Here is a 20350-nt window from a genome sequence, read left to right as displayed (position 1 = left end):
GGATTAAAATATTACCCTTGTGCCTGAAGTTGCATTTTAAATACCCTGCACAGCAGTGATGAACAGAAGATTAATTATCAAGCATTTGGCAGTTTGCATGCAATGCTAACACAATACACTCAGTTGGTCTATTCTCTTCTTCATAAGAAACATTCTTGGAGATATTAAAGGCCATGAGCCAGTGATCCTGGCAGTGACTGCTTGTTTTGTAAGTAGCTGTGTGTAATAAATTGACTTCCTTCCCATTGTTAACATATGAAGTCACCGTTTTCTTATTAGATGTGCTTTTTTTTGAAGTGAGTCAAATTAATTTCTCATTGTGTAAGAACATGTCTTTGGAACTGCACTTTGAAAGAAAAGCAATTTTGATCAAGAAAGAACAGCAACAAAAATTGTGCAATAAAAAACATTTATTTATAACTGTGTATAGAAAATTGAAACCCCAAATCTGTTTATAATCATGTCCTGGCAAAGAAAATATCAGCAATTTATTATTAAAAATGGGCTGGGTGGCATTGTTTGCTTGGACATTATTATGAATAATTGGCTCTCTTCTCCAGGGAGTTGCTTGAATCTGAAAGCCAATGAAATTTCTCTCTGTCTGATGGAATCCAAGAATTTAGTTCAGGCACCAGGCATAAGTTTCAAGCAGAAAGCATCCAATGCAGCATTCCACATTGTCATGCTCCAAGATTGGCCTACAGAATCATCCTATGCTCCTAGGGCTTCTAAGAACTAAGGATGGAATTTGTAGATACAATAAGAATGGGCTGAATTGTGTTTCATGTTCATTTAAAGCAACACTGAAAACTCTAGATTAAAGTGTTCTGGGGAAAAGGTGAAGGAATTGTCCAGAGAATCTAGCTCACATAGTATATGATAAATTTACTTAAATTTATGGTTGGACAGCATTGGAAGATAAGACACATTAAGCCTTCAGGAATAATATCGCTGGTCCTCTAGGGCATTTTAATGCACTTACCAGGCACTGGGGCACTTTGATGTTGATACTGACCCTATGGAGCATTTCAGTATTTATTTCTGGACAGTACATAACTTTATGGCTATATTTTGCTGCAGGCCTTTTTGATTGAATTATGTCTGTACTACATGTTAGCAGAACTAGTCAACATATTCCAACAATACCACTGCAAATATCCGAAAACGTATAGAACATTACCTTGGTTCATTTTGTACAGGCTCCATTGCTGGAATATTAAAAAAAAGAAGCTTCTAAAATAAAAACATAATACAACTTGATTTATTGTTGGTGACTTTGGAGTGCAAAAGTAAAATGTTAAAGAGTTGCTTTTGATAACAGCCTGATCTTCAATTGGGTTTTGAAAGGTGTGGGAAGGTTACATGAAACATGCACTGTGGATTCTGATATTCATTACCATTCAGTGGCCATCAGTAATTGATACTTGACAAATGGCCATATAAAGCCTGAATCATGTGGTGTCATTAATTAAGAGGAATAGTTGACTCTCCTGCAAGTGAAATGGACTTTACCACAATTAGTACTGATAATAATTAATTGGAGTTATTAAGAGTTAAAGTTCAGTTGAATCTAGTTTCAAGTTTATGAAATGGTGTTTCAATGTTACAGAGGAGCATGAGTATCGGTGTGTTGAGTGCAATAAACTCTTCGAATGCAAGGCTGAGCTGCTGGACCACCAGAAGTTTACCTGCAACAATTCTCCCACCGCATTCTCGATGGTAAATGAAGACTTCAAACCAAAGCTGAACGGTGAAGATGAGCTTCATGAGTGTAAAGAGTGCGATGGTGTATATCCAGATGCTCAAAGGTGAGTGCAGCAATTCAAATTAATCTTCTGAGTCCCAGCACTATCTTTGGCCAACTAATTCAACATACCATACCTCCAGGCACCAATGAACTAAAGGGGAGATGTAATTTGCTAGGGATCAACCCTGCGACTCAACTCATTCCCCTGGATGATGTCAACAGGTGACTCCTCTCAATAATGTGTGACAAAAAATGCTATGTCATTCCATTTTGTTCCACAAGCAAGAACTGCCTGTGAAATGTTCAGGAAAATGGAGTTTTGCAATTTTCATCTTAAAACACGGGCTGGACCTTAGAATTATTCCATATGCAGAGGGAATATGTGTCAGATAGACAGGATGAAGGCGCAATGGACTTATGGAAGTAGGTAAATTATATCACCAGGAAAGCTTTCATCATTTTCATAGTATTTTAAAATACTTTGTCCTTTTATTGGTTGGAAACTTAGTCTATTTTTTAAATCACATTCTTTATTGCCGATAAGATATATGAAGTAGTTATTTTCACAGAAAGCCCAGTGGTGTTGACTGCTAGGCATTAAAGCCCTTCTTTATTTACGTTTCAAACACTTCTCAAGCACCCTGAGCCAAAACAATCCACTTTCAATTCTGCCTAGAATCCTTGAGCTACAGGAATGTAAAATTTTCAACTTGTCAATCAGCAGCCTGGGCAGGATGAAGATCGCTCACTGTTGACGGACTGGACGCAGGTGGGGCCAAGTCACAAGAAAACAGTTAACTGGCAGCTCAGCAGCTACTTTGTTCAGAATCGAAGCCTTGAGATTACGTTACTTTCTTTATTGCTTAGCAGAGTTTACCAGAAAAATAAACTGACAAACGTTGGCAGAGAGAGAAAGATGGGAAGTTAGTGAATAGCTGTTTACCTGTGTCTGACTAGAGTGGGGATGGTATTCCTTGAGTAACTCACCCTGCCCAGCAACCACGCCAAAGCTGCTGAAGCACTCTGTCATGACTTTGCAAATTTTTGCTCAGAACTACAAAGAAAATGAAAGTTGGAGTGATTACCTGGACATGAACAGATATTTAACCAACCAAAACGTACAGGTATTTTGCCGCACGTGGTTTTCAATTATTATGTCAAAACACATACACATTAAACCAAAATAAAAATACTAAAATTTCTCGGAATATGCTATAACTGACCTCAATGTCACTTTAATTTTTTTAAATTGTTTTAACGGATATAGGTGTCGCTGCTCTTCACAGTGAAATATCTTCCTATGACTTAGGTATATTTTTGGGGTTGAATGGTCTACTCCTGCTCCTAATTCCTGGATTCCTGTTTTCATTGCACCATCTAAGCTCACGTTTGGTGATGTAGTGGAGGCCATGAGGGTGGGCTGAACCATTGAAGGGAAAAGAATTGAGAGAAACTGTTTTTAACTATTTCATTTTTTGAGAGGCTTTGCTTGAACTATATACAACACTAATTAGACCTCCACTTGAGTACTGCATACAGTTCAGGTTGCCACATTATGGGAAAGATTTGATTGCACTGGAGAGTGTGCAGAGAAGATTTATAAAGGTCATCTTGACCCGAAACATGAATTCTGTCTCTCTCTCCACAGATGCTGCTTGAGCCGCTGAGTATTTCCAGCACTTTTTATTTTTGTTTAGGAGGATGTTTCCAGGACTGGAAAATTTTATCCATGAGGAAAGATTGGATAGGCTGGAGTAGTTTCCTTGGAACAGAGGAAGTTGAGAGGTGACTTAAATTTTGGTGTATAAAACTATGAGGGACTGAGACAGAGCAAGTAGGGATGAAGGATGAATAGCAGAGGTGTTAAAAACCAAGGCATAGATTTAATATAATTGGTAGAAGTTTTAAAGATGAGAATTTTTTTTTTTCATCCAGAGATTTGTAGGGACCTGATACACACTGCCTGAAAGGAATGTAGAGGCAGAGACTCTAGCTACATGTAAAAAAAAAGACTTGGATGTCTATTTGAAGAGCTGTGACCTGCATAGGATTAGGCTGGGTAGCTCTTTGTTGACTGGCAGAGACACAATGGGGTGAGTGGCTTCCTTCCATGTTGTACATTTTCAATGATTCTATGACACTATAATACTAGTGCCCCATTTTACACTGAGAAAGGTAATGAGATGAAAACCTTTTGGTCTCCCACCTGCTGACACTGGATGCAGGCGTAGCAAAGTCAATGATAACTCGTATCCCTGCTGCAGAGTAAAGGATGACATGCTCTCTCTTACTAACTCAACAGCTTGGACAGACATCTGCTGACTCACACAGAGGAGCGAGAGTACAAGTGTGACCAGTGCCCTAAAGCCTTCAACTGGAAGTCAAATCTTATTCGTCACCAGATGTCACATGACAGCGGCAAGCACTATGAGTGTGAAAACTGCGCCAAGGTATGGTGAAGGGTTTCAGTGCTTTATATTTTCAATAGTTACCAGGCTAGCGAAATAAGGAATTGGAGATTCAAAAAGTATGCCACGTCCTGTAAAAGCAATATCATTAGAGAGATTTGGATTTCTAATGCAAATTTGACATTTTGGTATCCATTTATAATTCTTAAAATGCTTGCAGAAATATGAAAAATATTGTTAAAGGTAAAGTTTTTTTTTTCTCTTTCTAAAAATGAAGACTTTTTTAAATGAACTTCAGCACCCAGACAAAAATGAGGTAGATTTTGACTTTTGTGTTGTTACGATTCCAGCTGATGTTAATACTGGACAAGTCAGAGCCTAGAGTGAAACCTGGCTTAATAGATCCTAACATTTTTTTTTAGAAACCGTGGAGGTAAGTTACTGAACAAATTCACAGGAGTCTGCTGATGAACTTCTAACACAAAGAATAAAACATTTATTAAACAAGAAAAATGAACTATATTACACCACACAAATAGGTTGGAAAGATCTCAATACAAACACAAGAATATGATTCAAATATTCACTTCCTTCGCCCCGGCTATCTCTTTACAAACACATATAAATTCGGAAAGATAAAACAATTTACCATATCTATCTTATACTCTAATATTCAGGGCAAGTATTCAATACATGTGAACCAACTGGCGAACTGTGCACAGACACACTACACACCAAAGTAAATGATAGATACCACCAAAGCAGATCTCAACAACTCACCCAGACGCTTATCACACCATGAGTCAACCGGTTTCATTGAAAATCCACCTTTGTCACAAGGGTTTCCAATCTCCACGTTTGAATTTTGCCTGGGAATTCTGTCCCAAACATCACTCTCACTCAGCCGGCTTCAGCCAGGATTCAACTCCAGGGTTTCATTCTCGCCTTCTGGGATTCCATTCTCCTGGATCACCACACACATTCAAGCTTCACCTTCCAAGCACAATTTCAGATCTTTGGCCATCCCAAGCAGAACACCACTGCTCCAAAGGCTTGCAGTAAGGAATTGCAACCTTTGGCTGCCTCCTCGAACCTTCAGGGCTTCTCTTGAGCTCACTTTGCTTTAAGTCTGTTCCCCACAGCTCTTTCTTTAACTTGGAGCCTTTTTCTCTGCTGCTGCTGTTTAGCTTGTCTTAGTGGGATTTACCTCTGATTCCTATGTTTGTCCCTTACCTGAGACCATCTTCTGGGACTACTTTTTATCTCACTCCCTGATTTGGACCCTTCTATCTGTACCTCTTCCCGTGTCCTTCCTTCTAGTGGTGCTCCTGTTTAGGTCATCTGATCTGTAGTTTCACGCTGTTTCGCTTTTTATCTTCCTTTTCTTCTTCACATGTGTGCAGGGCCAATTCCCAGCCTAAAGACAAAGAAAAACCATGAACTGCACATATGTGGCCCCTTTCCTGGCTAGTGCATACGTAAGATCAAAAAGCTGTGCATGTTTGACCATCTCCCGGCCGGCACATGCAAAAGAAATGCAAAAACGGAAAAAGACTCGGGACAGGATTTTCTGATCCCGCCCACTATCAGGATTGTCCAGTCTCGCCGAAATTCAATGGACTTTTGGCTGGGCCACCGAATAGCCCATGGTGGGTCCTGCCATGACGGGTCTGGAAAATCCTGACCTTGAACTGCGTATATGCGGCCAGTTCCAGGCCAGCACATGCACAGAAATCCTGAGGCCCACTGGGGACTGTAGTTCCTGAACTCCAAGGTAAGCATTTGAGTTTCACAACACTCAGAAGAAAGAAAGCTTCACTACAGTGAAGGTTTCTTTACAATGGCTTAACAATCTCTTTACAACTTAACATCACAAACTTCTAACAAATAGCTTATTGCATTCTGTACATATAAACTTTCCCTTTTGTTTCACAACTGCACATTACTTATTATACAATTACAAAGGTTTAACCAAAACACAAATCATTACGTGTAATATGTATAATTAGCAGGATTTGAACCTCATAGAATTATCATAACTCAATGCTTGCATTTCCCCTACACCCTTTAAGTTCTGAATAGAACACCAACAATTATATGGTTTTTGGACATAATCTTTTCAAGGTCTACCAAAGGTAGTGAAGATACATTAAAGCTCTCTTTAGCAACATATTGACCAGCTTGTTTTCCATTTTGTTCTACCGTTTCAACCTTGCTCTTGTGACTGCAAACCAATACTCTGTTAGTCTTCCCCTCTTCAAATAGGGATGTATGTCAGTCATTTTATGTGATGCAAATGCTTTTTGCCTAGGCTCCTCAACTTCAATACTGAAGAACATGGGATTTTTTTTTAACTCTTCTCCTCTATTAATGAAACATGCCTTCAATGGATCCTTTACATTTGTAACGGACAGGGTGTAAGTCTGATTAGCGACCAACTTCAAATTTATCTTTCTCATTCATGTCTTCCATAACAGATTTTCTAGTTTCATCGTTTCAGTCAACACCAGATGAATAAGCTTGCACTGAAGGACTATTCCTGTCTTTACTGAAGTCATTTTCTAGTTTATCCACCAGGTGTTCCACAGTCCTCTGCACACATTCATTTTCATCTTGTTGACATTTCAAAAATGGAACTTTTATTCCTGCTTCTTTCACAATTTTATCCAAGTATTTGTTTACTCTCTTTTCCAATTCTTTCCCAAGCTTGTTAATCTTTTCATTTAGCACAGCAACTGCTCTGGTTATTTCAGTTGTCTTTGTTTCAGAGTCATTTGTGAAACCCTTAAACAAGGTTAACAACTTCGCATGGACATTCAATTCATTTCAGAATCTTTCTTCCATGGTTATTGACTGCGCTTTGGACTTCTTCAATTCACTCATTAGATCCTCAATCTGTTTCTTAAAATTTTCTTTTTCTGCTTTCAAATATTTGATCTACTCTTCCATAACATACATCTCATTCTTTTGGATCTCCAAATTGTATCCAAGTTCAAGAATCTCATTGCTCATTTCATGATGAAGTTATACCAGTTCATTAGTCTTAGTTTTTAATTCTGCAGTCAACCAACTGTTCTCATTTACCAACAATTCATTTTCCTGTTCAAAGCGTTTTTCATGATCACAGAATCACAGAATCTCACAGTGCAGAAGAGGCCCTTTGGCCCATCGAGTCTGCATCGACACGTGAGAAACACCTGACCTACCTATCTAACCCCATTTACCAGCACTTGGCCCATAGCCTTGAATGTTATGACATGCCAAGTGCTCATCCAGGTACTTTTTAATGGATGTGAGGCAACCCTTCTCCCACCACCCTGCTTGGCAGTGCATTCCAGACCGTCACCGCCCTCTGGGAAAAAAAGTTTTTCCTCACATCCCCCCCTAAACCTCCTGCCCCTCACCTTGAACTTATGTCCCCTTGTGACTGACCCTTCAACTAAGGGGAACAGCTGCTCCCTATCCACCCTGTCCATGCCCCTCATAATCAGGTCACCCATCAGTCTTCTCTGCTCCAACGAAAACAACCCAAGCCTATCCAACCCCTCTCCATGACTTAAATATTTCATCCCAGGCAACATCCTGGTGAATCTCCTCTGCACCCCTTCCAGTGCAATCATATCCTTCCTATAATGTGGCGACCAGAACTGCACACAGTACGCCAGCTGTGGCCTCACCAAGGTTCTTTACAACTCCAACATGACCTCCCTATTTTTGTAATCTATGCCTTGATTGATGAAAGCAAGTATCCCATATGCCTTTTTCACCACCCCACTAACATGCCCCTCCGCCTTCAGAGATCAATGGGCACACATGCCAAGGTCCCTTTGTTCCTCAGAATTTCCTAGTGTCATGCTGTTCATTGAATACTTCCTTGTCAAATTACTCCTTCCAAAGTGAATCACCTCACTTTTCAAGGTTAAATTCCATCTGCCACTTATCTGTCCATTTGACCATCCCGTCTATATCTTCCTGTAGCCCGACACTCAGCCTCACTGTTAACCACCCAGCCAATCTTTGTGTCATCCGCAAACTTACTAATCCCACCCCCCACATAGTCATCTATGTCATTTATATAAATGACAAATGATGCTTCAAAGAAACTTCTGATGCTTGAAGTTTATCAGGTTTTAACTGAAGATTTACCTTTGCTGACTTTGCTTTCACAAGTTTATCATTTAAACATTTCAAGTCCTCAGTCAAGTGTTCTACTTCCTGTTCTGTTGAAGAGTCATATGGACTCGAAACGTTAACTGTATTCCTCTCCGCAGATGCTGTCAGACCTGCTGAGTTTTCCCAGGTATTTTCATTTTTGTTTTTGTTCTACTTCCTGTGCCTGATGCTCAAGTGTTCTCATCAATTCTTATTTTTCATTAGCAAACTCATCTTTTGCGCATGAAAGTTGCTTCTCTACACTGATCAGGTTTTCCTTCAATGGCTCGTTATCGGCAATAAGCTTCTCATTTTTGGCGACAGTAATTTTTTGGAGTTTGGCAAGATCATCATGATCAGACACCTACTACAAAACAGTCAGTGCTGTTTTACTGTCTCTGCTAACCAAATCATTACCCAGAATAAAATCTACCATTTCAACATGCGAACGAGGAACAATTGCCACCATAATAATTCCATTCACCAAATTACTTTGTTGATTGACTTGACACAAAGGATCAGGTTTATAAACTCCTTGAATATCTCCTGTTAATAACTTTTCCTTCATCAAACTATCTGGAGCACAAATTGCATCCGCCACCATCAATGAATGATCTGCCCCAGTATCTCTCAAAATTTTAATTAATTTATTTATGTTGTTGGAGGAGTGGATGAATGCTTCTCCCTTTGAAATAAAATATCCAGAACCTCCAGTAGCCTGACTCTGTTCAGCAGTAGTCAGAGAAGAATTCGCTTGACTATTCTGAGCCATAGACCCCTTTCCAGCAGGTTCTCAGGAAACACATTTAACCTGTACCACTGCTACTGTTTTAAAACCCTTTTTTTTTTCCGGTATAGCCTTTTCTGATGATGACTTAATTGTCCCTACCACTGCCACAGCTTTACCGTTCAGCTTCCAACAATGGGTTGTGGAATGTCTAGTCTTATAGCAATAAAAGCATACTGGGTTTATTTTCACTCCTTTTATTCTCTACACAATTGATTTTCTTGACTGGGACATCTTATGCATTCTCCATAAAGCTAGACTCTTTCCTGTTCCTCCAGTTTCCCTGTTGACTCCCATATGACCATTTCCCAACATGTAACTGTCTGTGTGAAATATCATAGGTATCAGCCAAAGCTGCTGCTTCTCGGATCTTTCCTACATGACGCTCACCTAAGTAAGTCTTAATGGTTACTGGAATGCTATTTTGGAATTCTTCGAAAATCACAATTTCCCTCACATTCTTAAAAGTTTTCACTACTTTCAGTGATCGAAACCACTGACCCCATAGCATTTATTTTTCCCTTGCAAATTCAACAAATGTCTGATTTAGGTTTCTTTCTTCTGATCCTAAACATTCATTGATAAGCTTCAGGGACAAGCTTATAAGCATTGAATATTGCCCTTTTAACCATTTCGTAGTCTGCAGATTGCTCTTCTGATAGACTAGTATACACAAACATAGCTGTACCTAACAGGACACTTTGTAACATTAAGATCCAAACATCTTTTGGCCACTTAAACCTTACAGCTATCTTTGCAAATTAAGTGAAACATCTTTTAACTCCATCTCCTATAAATTTAGGCACCAAACGAAGATTTTTAGTTAAATTAAATTCCTCAGTGGAATCAGAATCATTCTCTGAACTACTATCCCTTCTTTCTCTCTTTATTCTAAGCTTTTCTCTAGCCAAGTCATGTTGTCTGATTTCTTTCTCCCTTTGAAACTCAAGCTTTTGCATTTCCGTTTCTCTTTAATTTTCTTTCTCCTCTTTTGCCAATTCAAGTTTTTTCATTCCCATTTCTTTTGCTCTTTTTTCTCCAATTCAAGTTTCTGCTTTTCTCTGCCTCTTTCTATTTCAAGTTGCTTCATACGCAGTTCAATTTTTGCTAACTCTAGCTGTGAGACCCCAATTTCAGGTTTCTCTCCTTTTAATTCTAAACGCTAGGTAATTACTTTAATCATATCATCCTTACGAAATCTTACTTTTATTTCTAACTCCAATTTAGCTGTTAACTGCCTGTTTAGCCTCAGTCAAGGCTTTCAAATAATCTTCTATTAAATCTTTTACTCCCAGAAAAGTCTTGGCCACAGCCAAAGCCATTTTCTAGCTCCACCCAGTGTAATATACTTCACAGCAAATCCTGTTCCAATACCCAGTACCCCATGTACTCATTTCTTTAAGGATTCACAGATCACACCTAAATTCAAGGATTTGTAATTCCACAAGGGCCCCCATATTGCTACACCCCAGCTTATGGCCTGAATGTTCTGGTTGGCATGCGGGGGGAGGGAGATTGGGGGTGGGGGTTGGGGTGGGGGCGGGCCCCGCTCGCCGACATGTAAAATGACGCGCGATGATGTTGGGCGAAGTGTTCCGACATCACCACGACCTTCAGTTTGGCACAAGAGTCGGCTGTGCGCTTGCCAAACTATCAAAGGCCTATTAAGACCACTATTGAAGTAATTAAAGTAGTTGCCTGGGCTGCCCGCCAACCTTCGCATTTATCATGAAACTTCATCTACGGGCGGGATGAAGTTTCATGAAGTGATTATAAATCCAGTAAAATGTTTTATTAAAATTCATTGACATGTCCCAGCTCATGTGACATGGTCACATGAGGGGACATGTCTGAATAATTTTTCCTTTTTTTTTTTGAAGTTTTAACAATGAAAGTAATCTCCCTGAGGCATGGAGCTGCCTCAGGGAGATTTCTGCATTCTTGCACGCGCATGCACGAAGGAGCGCAGGCCCCGACTCTCCCTCATCCCCCCCCCCCCCCACCTGCACAGGGAGCACTCAGCGCTCCAGGGTGCGCGTCACACTTGGCGGGCCCTTAATAGGCCCGCCCACATAAAATGGCGGCACGCAGCCGATTCTGAGCGGCGATCGGTTACGTGCCCGCCCGCTCCTGCTCAGCCCCCCCGACGGGGAGAAAATTCTCCCCTTTGTTAGTACTGGAAAAGTCAGATCCCAGAGTGAAACCTGGCTTGATGGATCCTAACATTTTTTCAGAAACTGTGGAAGTAAGTTACTGAACAAATTCACAGGAGACTACCGATGAACTTTCAACAAAAGAATAAAACATTTATTGAACAAGAACAATGAACTATATTACACCACACAAAAAAAGGTTGGAAGGATCTCAATATAAACACAAGAAAATGATTCAAACATTCATCATTCCTTCACCCCAGCTATATCTTTACAGACACATACAAATTCGGAAAGATAAAACAATTTTCCATTTCTGTCTTATACTACAATATTCAGGATAAGTATGCTGTACACGTGAACCAACTGGTGAGCTGTCGACAGACACATTGCATTCCAAAGTAAATGACAGATGCAACCAAAGCAGATTCAATGGATATCTCAACAGCCCACCCAGACGCTTGTCACACTGTGAGTCAGCCAGCCTCACAGAAACTCCATCTTTCTCACGAAGGTTTCCAATCTCTATGTTTGAAACTCACCTGGTAATCCTGTCCCAAACATCGCTCTCACTTGGATTCACTTGGAAAAATATGCTCTTCAACCAGGATTCAGCCCCAGGTTTTCAAACTCACCTTCTGAGATTCTTTTCTCCTGGATCACCACGTACACTCAAGCTTCACCTTTCAAGCCCAATTTCAGATTTTCAGCTGTGCCAAACAGAACACCACTGCTCCAAAGGTCCGCAGTAAGAAGTCATCAACCTTTGGCTGCCTCCTCGAATCTTCAGGGCTTCTCTCAAGCCCACATTGCTTCAAGTCTGCCTCCCACAGCTCTTTCTTTAACTTGGAGCTTTTTTTCTCTGCTCCTGTCGTTTATCTTGACTTAATGGGATTTATCTCTGATCCCTATCTTTGTCCCTTACCTGGGACTGTCTTCTGGGACTTCTTTCTCTCCCACTCACTGATTTGGGACCTTCTTCTTTGTTTGGGACCTTCTCCCTGTCCCCCCCTCCCTGTGTCCTGCTCCTTGGGATGCTATCCTTCTAATGATGCTGCTTTCAGGTAACCTGACCCGCAATTTTGCGATGTTTCACGTTTTTTCTTCTGCGCATGTGCGCAGGGCTAGTTCCTGGCCTCTCTAGACAAGAAAAGCCATGATTTGTGCACGTGCTTTCCGAGCTGGCGCTTGCGTGAAACCAACCAACTGCGCATGTACGACCAGTTCCCTGCCAACGCATGCACAGAAGCCCCAAGGCCTGCTGGGAACTCGGGTTCTCAAACTCCAAGGCAAGTATTCGAGTTTCGCAACTGTGTGTTAATGTAAATTGGATGTTCGCAAGCCGGCAGCCTGTTTTACATTCCTCCTGGTTTTTATTTCTATTGAAGTCAATGGAGAGATGTAAAACACACTGCCAACGCAGTATCACTTGGACCAAAATTTTCAGCTCTGTGCCTCAGGAAGATTTGCAAGCGTGCCTTTGCGTGCATGCGTGAAGTTTGTGCTCGTCCCGCTTGCACCTCCCCCACCGGCCGGCAAAGGCAGCGCTAAGTGCTGATGCTCGCGTTTCACGCCAGACGGGCCTTAATTGGCTCGCCAACGTGAAATTGCAGTTGGGCCCTGATTGCGGGCGGCAGTCAAGCTTCCTGACTGCTCCCACCCCCCCACTCCTGCTGAGCCCACCCAACAAGGGTGAAATTCAGCCCTTGGTTTACGTTGTCGCACAAGGTCAAAATCCACCCTGATGTGTTTAATGTGCTGTAAAATCCAGGTTAGATATCCTTCCATTTATACTTGCGCATTCATTGACTTGTAGGAATTTAAAAAATAAATCATTAGACCTTTATTTAGGGGATTAATGTAAAATAAAATCATAAAGATAATTCTGCTGTACCAGCAGGGGGCAATGCACAAAGGGAGTGCACAGGAACAAATCATAGACATGCAGTTTGTGATTTTACATGCTGAGACTGTGGATTCAGCGTGCGTGTGAAGATAGACTCGATGTTACAGTAAATGTATAAGCAGTTTTCTAATTGTGTTAGTTTTTATGCTTAAGATTGACTTTATTTAAGTGTACTCTTCAGATGAGTACTTAAAGTGAAACCTGATATAAAAAAAATGTAACAACGACTGTTTATTAAGCCAAGGATTCCTGATCCCATTGCATTGTGTTACAATCCCTGCGGAGAAACCATAAACTAAAATAATCAAACTTACTGCATGAGACCCATATGAAGGAGTTCCCAACAAGATTTCATTTTTTGCAACTTTTACTTTAACACAAATCAGGACCAAAGTAAATTAAACATGAATTAACAGGCAAATTATATTGCAATAAAAAGGCAAATTTCACTTTCAGTAGTTGATACACCAAAAATATGTCTTAAAAGAACCACAGGCATTCTGTTTCAGCATGTATGGCATGACGTAGCTACACCGTTCCACAACATGCTGCTCTTTCTTTGCACAGGGTAGGTCAGGAGTCTTGTCCAACAACAGCTTTCACCCCCAAGTTTCACAAGTATTATCATAATTAGCAAGGACCACATCCATGAGCCCTATCTCTCTCAGGTCACAACAGTCCTGATAGCGTATTGCTGCAGAATTCCTTTTCAGCCGACCAACTGATAACGCCCCAATTCATATTTTGGCCACATCTGGCAAAACACCCAGCTGTTTAGTGTCTCCAAGCTATTCACACAGCTTTACTGGTTTTAGACCTTTTAATCTGCTCGCACAATACTTCCACGAGCTCTTGCATCTGTGTGCTGATCACCTTCTGCCACTAGCTCTTCTTTGTGTCTGTCAGCCACATGGCTTTCGTATATTAAATTCCTGATAACACTTCCAGGTCAAAGGCCGCCAGGTCACATGGACCTGTATTTCTTATACAAAAATTACAATTAATCCCTTTACAATTGATGCAAATTCTTAAAAGTCCTTTTCAAACATTCTTAAAAGCATATTCCACAGACGTTTTAAAGAAAATATAAAGTTTCCTTACTGTACAATTTCCGGGTAAAAGGTTGTCACAATTGGCAAAACAGACAGAAAAAGGAGAACATGCTAAATACAGAATGATAAAGCCAATTCAATGAGACGGTGTATACATCATGTTTCTAGAAACTGGGCTCCATGTTAGTGTGGTAGTTTGATGTCGATAAACCTGGTTTGCTTCACCTGCCTGCATCAGATTTCTTTACTATTCCCCAGCAGGTTTTTACGGACCCCAGCAATCTACAAAGACACATTCGTTCTCAGCATGTCGGTGCCCGGGCCCATGCCTGTCCAGAATGTGGAAAGACATTCGCCACTTCCTCAGGTCTCAAGCAACACAAGCACATCCACAGCAGTGTCAAGCCATTCATCTGTGAGTCCCCCTGTTTGTTATCCTCACCATTTGCTGTGACTCCAAGTGATTTCCCCCAAGAATGCATGAACATCAATACAGCACAAGAGGGTTTGTTTGTGGTCAATTCATTCAATTAGTTGAATTATTGTTGATGGTAGTCCAGGAAGCAAACAGCTCAAGCGGTCTTCAAAAGAGATATTCCGGGAATGAGTTTATAGTAGTTCCATCTGTGGCAGTTAATTTTGAACACAGTCCATGCTGATAATAAAGGGTTCTTACTCTGGTGGTTCTCAAGGTTCTAGGTCAAAAGACTTCAACATAACCTAGATGGTGTCCTTAGTGTATGTGAGTCCACTGCATAAAAATGTCTTTAATTTGATAATGTCCACTAAATTGTCAGACCCACTGAAAGAAACCACATAAAAAAAGGTGAGGATACTGAGGGTGTTCTTCTGAGACTGAGGTTAATGCATCTTTGCCCTGTTCTAATCCATTTCATACTCGCCTGGATGAGCTGTTTATTTCCTCTAGCTAAATATTGAGAAGACGGAAGCTATTGAGTATGGTTCCACCACAAACTCCCTTGCCATTGTCTCTCTCCCCTCCCCAGCCACTGTCTCAGGCTGAACCAGACTGTTTGCAACCTTGTATCCTGTTTCACCCTGAGCTGAACTTTTGACTCCATATCCTCTTCATCACAAAGACTGCCTAATTTCATGTGCATCATATCGCTCATCTCCAGCTCCCCTGAGCCCATCCATTGCTGAATTCATCATTCATGATTTGGTTCTGACACAGCTGGCGCAATGCTGCCCTGGCTCAGCAGCAGAAGGCACGGCCACTAATAGTGGATTAAGGGGACAGGCACAAATGACTAGAGTCAGAGTAATAGAGGTTACATGGGGGAGGGGTTTGTAGGGATGATGAATGTCACAGAAATAGATAGGGTAAGATATGAAGGGATTTAAACACTGAGAATTTAAAATGCTGGTATCATGTATCATGGTGATCCTGACTGGCCTCTCATCTATCGCCATGAATGTCACCTCATCCAATACCCTGATGTACGTTCCTACTCCGCACCAACTCCCACTTGCCCATCACACCCGTCCTTGTTGGCCACCAGACCACCATGACACAAATTTAGAATTCTTAGCCTTGTGTTTAAATTTCTCCATTGCCTTACCTCTCCCTATCTCTGTGACATCCCCCATCCCTACAAACCCCTCCCCCACAGACCCTACATTCCTCTGACTCTGGTTATCTGTGTCTCCTGGCCCCTTCAGCCCACTGCTGGCTGTCCTTTCTGCTGTTGAGTTCACTCTCTGAAAATCCACTCTCCTCCCACCCCCAAACCCTTCCAGCTGTCGCCATTGTCGAGATTTGTGGATGCAAGCCCATGTCATTCTCTTTTAAAGTGAGATGTGGTAAAGTTTCAATGCACTGTGCAAACTATTATCAGTCAATCATTTGCTATCACAACTATAGAATAAACAGAATACCTACTGAGCACAGGGTTCTTTTGATATGTTATTGGAAGAACCATGGGAATAATGTTTAGGTGACTATTGTATACAGTGGCCTGCAAGTTGGAGACAAAGACTCGGGAGAATTCCAGGCTACGCAAACCTGACCTTTAAAAGTGGCTGCATGGAGGTCAGATTTTCAGTCAGAGGGGGTCTATATTAGAAGTTGGGGCAGGAAATCCTAGAGGATGCCCGGTGCAGAGGCAGACTGGGTGGAAGGCCTGCCTCGTGGCTCTGGCACTGTGTCTAAAGTTTTTAAAAAAAATGCAACATCTCTCCAGCCCTCACCCCTCACAGCCCCCATACATTCCCCATGCCCCATCCATGCCAACTCATGACACCTTATGCCCTGTACCCATGCTCCCCATGGCCCTTTAGAGCCTCTGTGCCAACTTAGTGCCAACTTATGGCAACCCATGCCCCCCCACCTGCCACCCTTTGCCCTTACACCTACCATGCCAACTCACCCAATATGTGCACATTTCAAAACCCATGTAGAGATGGGATAAAATAAAGTTCTATAAAATGCCAAGATAAAAGCAAAATACTGTCGATGTTGGAAATCTGAAACAAAATCAGAAAATGCTGGAAAAACTCAGCAGACCTAACAGCATCTGTGGAGAGAAAAAGAGCGTTAATGTTTTGAGTCCGTATGACTCTTCTTCAGAGCTCTGAAGAAGAGTCATGTGGACTCAAAATGTTAATTCTGTTTTTATCTCCACAGATGCTGTTAGACCTGCTGAGTTTTTTCCAACAATTTGTTTTTCTTCTATAAAATGCCATTCTAAGTGTCTATTGCAGACTTCACTATATTGAAAAACAACACTCATTCATAAAAAAACAATTTGCTACACTTACATTCCTTCAACTACATAAAGCCTTATAACAACAAGCAATGGAATTCATAGTCCCACTTCAAAGAGTCTAATAGCTCCTGTAGCTGTTAATCAAACTATGAAATGGCAGGCACCCTACTGTGATAATGGATGATTGTGAAATAAGTCATCAGTAATAGAAGTCCTCAGGCTAAAGTCAACAGAATGAAATAGCAAGCAATCATTTTTTTAAATGTTCCAGATAATTCTTTTAAGATTTAAAGGGCAGGACTTTTAACTGTTTTGACAGCCCACTTTGACTTATACTTTTGACAGTAACTCTTGACAGTTCTTTTATTCTTTCAAGGGATGTGGGCATCAGTGGCAAGGCCAGATCCCTAATTGCCCTTAATTGAGTGTCTTGCTATGCCATTTCAGAGGGCAGTTAAGAATCAACCACATTGCTGTGGATCTGGAGTGACATATAGGCCAGACTGGATAATGATGGCAGATATCTTTCCCTGAAGGGCATTAATGATCCAGATGGGTTTTTATAGTTTCATGGTCATCATTACTGAGATTAGCTTTATAATTCCAGATTTATTTATTGAATTTAAATTTGAACCCATGTCCCCAGGGCCTCTGTGTTATGAGTCCAGTGACATTACCACTACGCCACTGTCTCCTCCACTTTTTGATAGGTCCTCTTGACAGGTCCTCGTGACATACTTGATTTTGTTGATTTTCACAGGTCTATTGACAGTTCCAATGATCTTGACAGTATGCGTTTTTGCACTTTTTGCGCACATTCATGCCTAATTTTAACAGTTGCAAAGGGCACCTGACCTCCCCAAAGGTGTCCCAGAACCAGATCCAAAGGGGTTCCTTACCTCTCCAAAGGGCTATCCAAACAAATCCACGAAGTTCAGGCCTGCTCTTACATGGTCTAATTGTCACACTTCAGATTTCACACTTCTGGGCTACCAAAATCCAACTTCAGTGGAGTCAGTTGATGATTTAAATGGCCAGCTGCCTCCGTAAACCGTGCACTTGCAAAACATGAACTTCTCCTGCAAAAATGGGAAGTGCCGCATTCCAGGGGTGGGATTTAGAATTTTCAGGTACTTCTGCCATTTTTGCCACAACGGAGAGCCCCTTTGTCATGGTGAAAATCCAGGCCAGCGTGTGCACTGCAATGATCAGACCCTGCACACGATCCCATGAAGTAAATGCAACCCGTACCATTTCACAATGTGCATTCTGTTTAAATCGCACACATTTAATTTACTAATTTCAGAAATAGATTTCCACTGCCCCAACCCCTTACAGCACCCCGCCCCCCCCAATCTCCCCCCAGCAACTTACTATTCATCCTTTTCTGAAGCCTTTTGTTTACTTCAGTGCTCCCTCGCCCAAGGAGCTGGTCTTCATGTTGGAGGCCAGCTGGTGGGTGTTAGCAGGTTGTTTGACTGAAGGAAACATCATAGCTCGATACTAACTTCACCTGACCTCCAACATATGTACTTTTTAGTACAAATCAGGAGTGCAGCGGTCTGGCTGCTTTTTCTCCCCCACAACAAAGCAACATTGAGATCAATAATAGGGGCTCCGTCAGCGTGCTGGTGAAGATCAGCAAAGACCAGAGGCCAAACCAAGGATAGTTCTGCTCCATGGGGCCCAGCATCAAAACTAGGTGAAGCCACCCACTATGCTCTTGAAGAGCTAATATTAAGATAAGTTGAGTATCATTCTTTTCATTCCATATTGCCTGATTAATTACTTAATTCTAATAGTTTGGTGAAAACAAAGTTAGAAAACTTGAGAGCAAATCATTACACTTTTTGTTACCCTTGATTGCATTCCACATTTTTCAAGAAATTAAACCTATTAATCTTTTTTTTTTGTGCTGTAAACCTACCAAATGATATTACAATTGATTTTTTAAATTTGCTCACTGCTAGGTAATTATCTTACAAATTGTCTGGTAATCCAGCTATGTGGAGTGAAGTTGGTATTGTTCAAGGGTTGTATTGTATTACTCTCCCCAACCTCATCCAAAGTCATTTATATAAAAGGCCCACACACGCATGCACATAGACACACAGTAAGTGCTCCTGCTAGGCCGGTTTTCAGCAACTGTCTCTTATTACTGCATCCTGCCTTAGCTAAACAGAAAAAAATCCTTAACTATAATGAAACAAAAAAAGGTAATTATTAGCTTGTTTGAAAAAAATAAGCCGCTCAATGGAAACCACATGGACTTATGGGCCAAACATATTCAAAATAGCACTTAATTTGTTTTAATAAGCAACAAATATGCAGCCCCCAAGTACTGACTAATTACTGTGTTCTCAGAAAATTGCTTCACAAAGCATACTGGCATCAGATGGATCTGATATTACAAAGCGCTTTGCGGTCTGCGGTGCGCTTACGGCATTTGGGAGTGATGAAAAGCTTGTCGGGTGGTAATGTCTGGAACATTTAGAAATTAGAGAGCGAGAGAGAGGAAAAAGGTGGGGGGTTGGGGGAGAGGTATGAGTGAAACAATGAAGTGTGAAGTTGAAAGACTACACCGAGTGGTGAATGCTGCTAGCTTTCTAATATTAGCCCCACATGTGGCTTTTGCATATGTTGCACAAACCACACGTTGCCTGTGCATTGGGGAATTCAACAGACATTCAAATGTCTGACCAGTGTCAGAATCCAGCATTACTAAGAGGTACATGAAGAGAGAGGGAAAAAAAATTGTGGAATTGATGTGAATCCTAACTTTTACACATTCTGATCATTAGCAGATCCATCATTAAACCCCAGCAGAAAGCATTTCATTTCATAAAATCTTGACTTTGGATTGCTAATGCACTGCCATTTCCCTACTAACTCTCACACATTATCAGGAATTAGATGGCTGATGCCAGAAGCTCATGATGTCACTCATCCCACTATCTCTTAGTCTATGAAGATTTTAGGGAACTACATGTTTTTAAAAAATGAAACAAATTAATTAATATTCACAGTTTTTTAAAGAAAAAATGTAACAGTTTAATAAGATTTCCATTGATTTAATGTGGTATTCATAATTTTGAATTCCACTTTTAGTTATGATATTTTTGATTGAATCTTGAATTTTTGTGTCTCAAGGATGTCATAGGGATAATGGAGGAGGAGAATGGGTGAGAGAGGGAACAACATTGTGTGCAACTGGTTGAGGAATAATACAGATTGGCTGTAAAGTGAAACCCTGTTTATTCTGCTCCCAAAAAATATGTCTTGGCACCCATTTCAAAAGACTAGTACGATATCCACCTGAGCAAAATCTTCCTCTTTTTCTTAAGAAAGTTAATTGTTTTTGTTGCAGAGTTCAATAGTCCTTGAACCAAATGGCAGCTGGTGGTCATTTCCTTAGT

At 41.0% G+C, this 20350-nt stretch overlaps 1 protein-coding gene across 8 annotated transcripts in view; it reads left to right on the top strand.

Annotated features, from left to right (window-relative positions):
* mecom (MDS1 and EVI1 complex locus) overlaps nucleotides 1-20350 on the top strand; it is an 804010-nt gene that overhangs the window by 712269 nt on the left and 71391 nt on the right. For 5 of the 8 annotated variants that reach the window (XM_078564131.1, XM_078564128.1, XM_078564127.1 and 2 more), the window contains 3 exons: nucleotides 1610-1808; nucleotides 4050-4197; nucleotides 14464-14620. In XM_078564131.1, the coding sequence (XP_078420257.1) occupies nucleotides 1610-1808; nucleotides 4050-4197; nucleotides 14464-14620 (504 nt within the window). The remainder of the gene's footprint in view (nucleotides 1-1609; nucleotides 1809-4049; nucleotides 4198-14463; nucleotides 14621-20350) is intronic. The other 3 variants (XM_078564130.1, XM_078564129.1, XM_078564134.1) reach the window with 1 other exon arrangement.

The sequence above is a fragment of the Cetorhinus maximus genome, chromosome 19 (assembly GCF_964194155.1).
Source record: "Cetorhinus maximus chromosome 19, sCetMax3.hap1.1, whole genome shotgun sequence".
In the NCBI taxonomy this organism is placed as follows: domain Eukaryota; kingdom Metazoa; phylum Chordata; class Chondrichthyes; order Lamniformes; family Cetorhinidae; genus Cetorhinus; species Cetorhinus maximus.
This window is presented reverse-complemented; position numbering and strand designations above follow the sequence as displayed.